Below are 4,687 nucleotides of genomic sequence, written 5' to 3' on the forward strand. Positions count from 1 at the left end.
CTCGCAAATAGTAGTATCTTCCTGTAAGCATTAACTTTTTAGAAGTATAGAGTAAATTATATTTTATGGGTATATTGTAAACAATAATATTAGCTCTCAGTAATCAAAACAACAACAATATTGAAATTTACAAATTTCCTAACGGACGTAATTTTTTGTCAACAAATAATCATATAATATGCAAATTAATCCAGGACCTGTATCCGCGTTAGCTAATAATTATTATTTATTAACTCTTTATTAATGGACCACGCGCCAAATTAGATCATCTCATCTAGATATCGTCCTCCAAAAACTTGAATATTATGCAAATGATCAGGACCAAAATTAGAAATGAGCGATCCAACAAAATTTTCGTCCTAAGTATAAATATCGCAGGATTCTGCAAATTCTTTATCATTTGATTTTAAGCACAATCAAATAATTTACAAAATGTTCAAATCGGTAAGTATTATAAAACTGTATATAAGGACTGTAAATTTTAGCCTAGAAAAGTTATAGAGTAACTTTTATTTATTATTTTGTAGGTCTTATTTGGTTATAGTATAAAATTGTTGAGTTCTAGCTAGTTTGATATATTTTCCACATACCTAATTTGTCTTATAACATTCGATAAAATTTTCATTCTTTAAAATACAAACTATTTCCATCGTATCAATATTTTTCTTATTCATATAATTTTACTATAGGTATATTTTATTTTTTAAACCATTTTTTCCACGTTTTCTTAACTGATTACTTTTCTAACAGATTCTCGTATGAGTTCAAGTGCAACCATTCGTTTTAAATTGGATGTTTTCTGGAAATTGGTCACAAATTTAATTAGAAATATTTTATTGTTATAAATATTATATTTTTTATTAGAAACGTTTTGAATTCCAGCCTGAAAATCATTTGCTACAAAATAAAAATGTGATCAGTTACCGATCTAGTTTTCTCGAACCAGCAAATCTATAGCCAAAATTTTATGAGATACGTCTAGTAGGTCATTCTCCAGATAAATTATGGTATCTTTACATCTATGTATTTGCCTTTCCATTAGTTTACCCGTTTTTTTAGAAATTTATTTTTTCTTCAGTGTTTGCCATCTATATTTTTCTTGCTGGTTATAGTTTTCTTTTCTTGCTCTAAATATTTGTTTCTTTGTACGATTATTTTCGTTCTTCAGTTCATGAATCCCTTGTTTCCTGGCCGTATTTGTTTTTTTCTCATTTCGTCAAGTTTTCCTAATGAACTATTCATGTTTGCTTAGTCTAGATCTACGTTTTCACTCATCTCTTACGATCTTTTGAATTTTATAACGATTGTGGGATCTTTTTGTAGAATTAGGGAAGATGTAGAAGATGTTGACTCTTTTGTGTTTCTATTACATTTTTCACCCATTCTAGTTTGTATTTATCAAACTTACTTCTACACAGACTTTTACACTTACGTCCAAGACAAATTAATTTCTTATAATAAATTTCAGATCTGTTAATATAATTTTATTTTCTTTCCAATTTACTGTTAGAAGTTAGACGGTTCATTATTTTTATCATGCACCTTGGTTTTTTGCAATCCCTAGTTTATTCGCGCTCTACAAAATTGGTCTTACTATGTTGTCATGTACTGCTTTGCAATCGACAAACAGGTGGATATATCGAGATATTTTTGTAGACATGTATTTCGTGGATTGTACATTTTATATGTAAAAGTTAACATTATTAACATTTAACATATTATGTATAAGTATAAGTTAATTATTTGAAAATAATTTAACAAATTTGATCAAACAATCCAATGACTGTCTCTACTTACATAATGTATAAAATAATAATTTAAATATAATATGCATTTATTTCAGTTCGTCCTTTTCTTCTTCGCCGCCGTATTGGCCTTGGCTGCTGCTGCTCCCCAGCCAGTACCTGCACCTAAAGCACAACCAAAGCCCTGGTTGTACTCTGCTCCAGTAGCTTACTCAGCAGTCCCCGCTTACTCCGCCTACTCCTACGCTGCCCCTGTAGCCTACGCAGCCCCTGTAGCATATTCTGCACCAGCAGTAGTGGGATACAGCGGATACTCCGGATACGGAGCCGTCCTAGTGTAAAATAGTATTCTCTAGTTATTATGTGTTGAAAATAAATATTTTTTTGTAATCCAGAATGTTTTAATGACTATATCTGAAATAAATAAACCAAAAGCAACATAATATCAAAGAAGAACCAGAATTTTACATTCTAAATGATAAAAGAACAATCAAAGACGTTTAAGTATAGAGAAAACAATTAAAGCATGAGTAAACAATTATTTTACAAAACCTATTTACCCAAAAAATGCAAGTTACAAAGGCATCATTATGGATAAAGTAATATTAGATGTATGCAAAGAAAATTAATGTTAAATGGGGAATATGAGCGGCAATATTCTTAAGTAATATTACGCTCTTACATAGATCGTGAGATGTTCCTTCTTTAGTAAATATTTAATTTTTCTTTATTTTTTTTTATTGTATAATGGCTTTGGCATAGCCAATTAGCCAGACTATTTATTACAATTTTTGATTTTATTACCTAAGCCTATTTATAATATAAATTTACAGGAAGTAATATGTTCGTATACACATGCAATTTTTGACATATTTACAATTTTTGATTTGAATACCTAAAACTACTTATAATTTAAATTTACATGATGTTATGTACTCGTAGATACATTTTTTAATATCTGCTTATTATTTGAAAAAATAATTGTATTTAAATTGACAGGCAATGAACAATTTAGCTCAATTAGTTTTTCATACATCATTTTGATACTTTGTTTGTACTGTCCACACTCCAATATAAAGTGCTGCAGATCTCCCACTTTACCACAGGAGCAATATGGGTTATCAGTAATACCTATGCTGTGTTTGTATGCAGGAGTGAGTGCGTGATTGATTATTATGTTTATTGTTTTTATAAATAACCTATTTGTCTCATATTTGAACCATCTCTCATTGGGTATTAGTGGTTGGCAAGCTCTAAAGTTTATTCCAGTTGTACTTTGGTTGTATAAACGTTGCCATCTTTGTTTGCAGTTGTTTCTACTGATATTATCTATGTCTGCTACTTGAAGAAGTATGTTGTTTATATTATGTTTGGTTAAAGCTGCAGATTTAGCTAATTTGTCGACTTCTTCATTTCCTAATATTCCAGAGTGTCCTTTTACCCAACAAATAATAATCGAGCTACCTGCGGAAATAATATCATAATGTAACTTCTTTATTTCTATCTCAATATGGTTTAGGTTTTTTGTGGTTTTGATAGAAGTGAGTTTGTCCAAAATGCTTCTACAATCAGTCAGTATGATATAATTATTCATACCAATAGAGGCTATATATATTAACGCAAGAAATAAAGCTGATAGTTCGGCAGTATATATTGAAGCTTCATTGGGCAATCGACATGATTCTTTGTAATCAGAATTCCAGTGATATATTGAACAACCCGTTTTATTTTGAATTTTAGAGCCGTCAGTAAAAATATATTGAAATGCAGGTCACTTATCTTTAATTATTTTATTGATCATACTTCCTGGAAGATTTGAATCCATATAATATGTTTCTATTATCTTAGAGAAGGTCTTAGGAGGTTGTGTATAAATTGGTGGTATTTTATGTTGATACAATTGTTCTTCAAATATTGTTAGTTTCCTATAACTTTCAAAGTATATGGGAGTTTTTTTGTTACGCCAATATTTATGGTTTAAGTCTAATATATTCAAGTTACGAATATTTATTAAATAGCTGGAGTTTTTTGATATAGCTCTAGCTACAAACTTATTTGTACAAAACTGTCTGCGTAGTGTAAGGGGTGGCTCTTTAGCTTCAATTTCAATAATACTAATAGGAGTAGATTTTAAGTAACCAAAACATAGCCTCAAACGTTTATTCTTTTGGATTTCAATTTTATTAAGATGTCCTGTTGACGCAGACCCATATAAATGACAACTATAATCGAAAATTGGTCGAATCATTGAGCGATAAAATAGCAATGCAATATTCGGGTCAGCTCCCCAATTGGTTTTACAAAATGCTCTAAGGATATTCATGGAGTTTTCCGATTTTTTTATAATAGAATGAATTTGATCCTCCCTTTTTCTTTATTAATTACAAAAAAAATGTACCCAAGTACTTGTGATTGATAATATGCCTAGGCCTAAACAAACTGCCACTTCAAAATCTACAATCCGCAAGAATCTACTGGTCACTCTTCCGTCGTAACAGCCTTATTTTACTTAAAATGCCACAAGAAAATAGCCTCAGAACAATGTATAATGTGTGCAAACGAGTAGTGTACATCGACTTTATTTATATTTGTATTACTTACATTTTTGAAGTTATACTTCTATACGCGAGCTCCACGTTGGAAATTTCTATGGGAGTGAATCTGTGAAATCATTACATATGTAAGATAATGAGTAAGAGAGAGACAGAAGATATATTTTCTCTCTCTTCCTCTCTCGAATATAAAAATGTTCTTTTTGTATGTATAATTGAATATTATATATATTATATAAAGATATATATATATATATGTGTATATATATATATATATATATATATATACATATAATATTATATATTATAATAAAATATTTATTAATATTATTATTTATGTGATATGTTTTGTATTATTTATTAAATGTTCATAATTATATTAGTCTTTTG

The 4,687-nt window shown here is 29.3% G+C and overlaps 1 protein-coding gene across 1 annotated transcript; it reads left to right on the forward strand.

The window, feature by feature from the left end:
* Positions 1–288: 288 nt before the first annotated feature.
* LOC140438147 (uncharacterized) lies at positions 289–2,135 on the forward strand. Its single transcript, XM_072527854.1, has 2 exons — positions 289–444; positions 1,844–2,135. Exons 1-2 carry the CDS (start codon positions 433–435, stop codon positions 2,084–2,086), a joined length of 255 nt encoding a protein of 84 aa, XP_072383955.1. The 5' UTR covers positions 289–432; the 3' UTR covers positions 2,087–2,135.
* The last annotated feature ends 2,552 nt before the right edge of the window (positions 2,136–4,687 follow it).

The sequence above is a fragment of the Diabrotica undecimpunctata genome, chromosome 4 (genome assembly GCF_040954645.1).
Source record: "Diabrotica undecimpunctata isolate CICGRU chromosome 4, icDiaUnde3, whole genome shotgun sequence".
Lineage (NCBI taxonomy): Eukaryota > Metazoa > Arthropoda > Insecta > Coleoptera > Chrysomelidae > Diabrotica > Diabrotica undecimpunctata.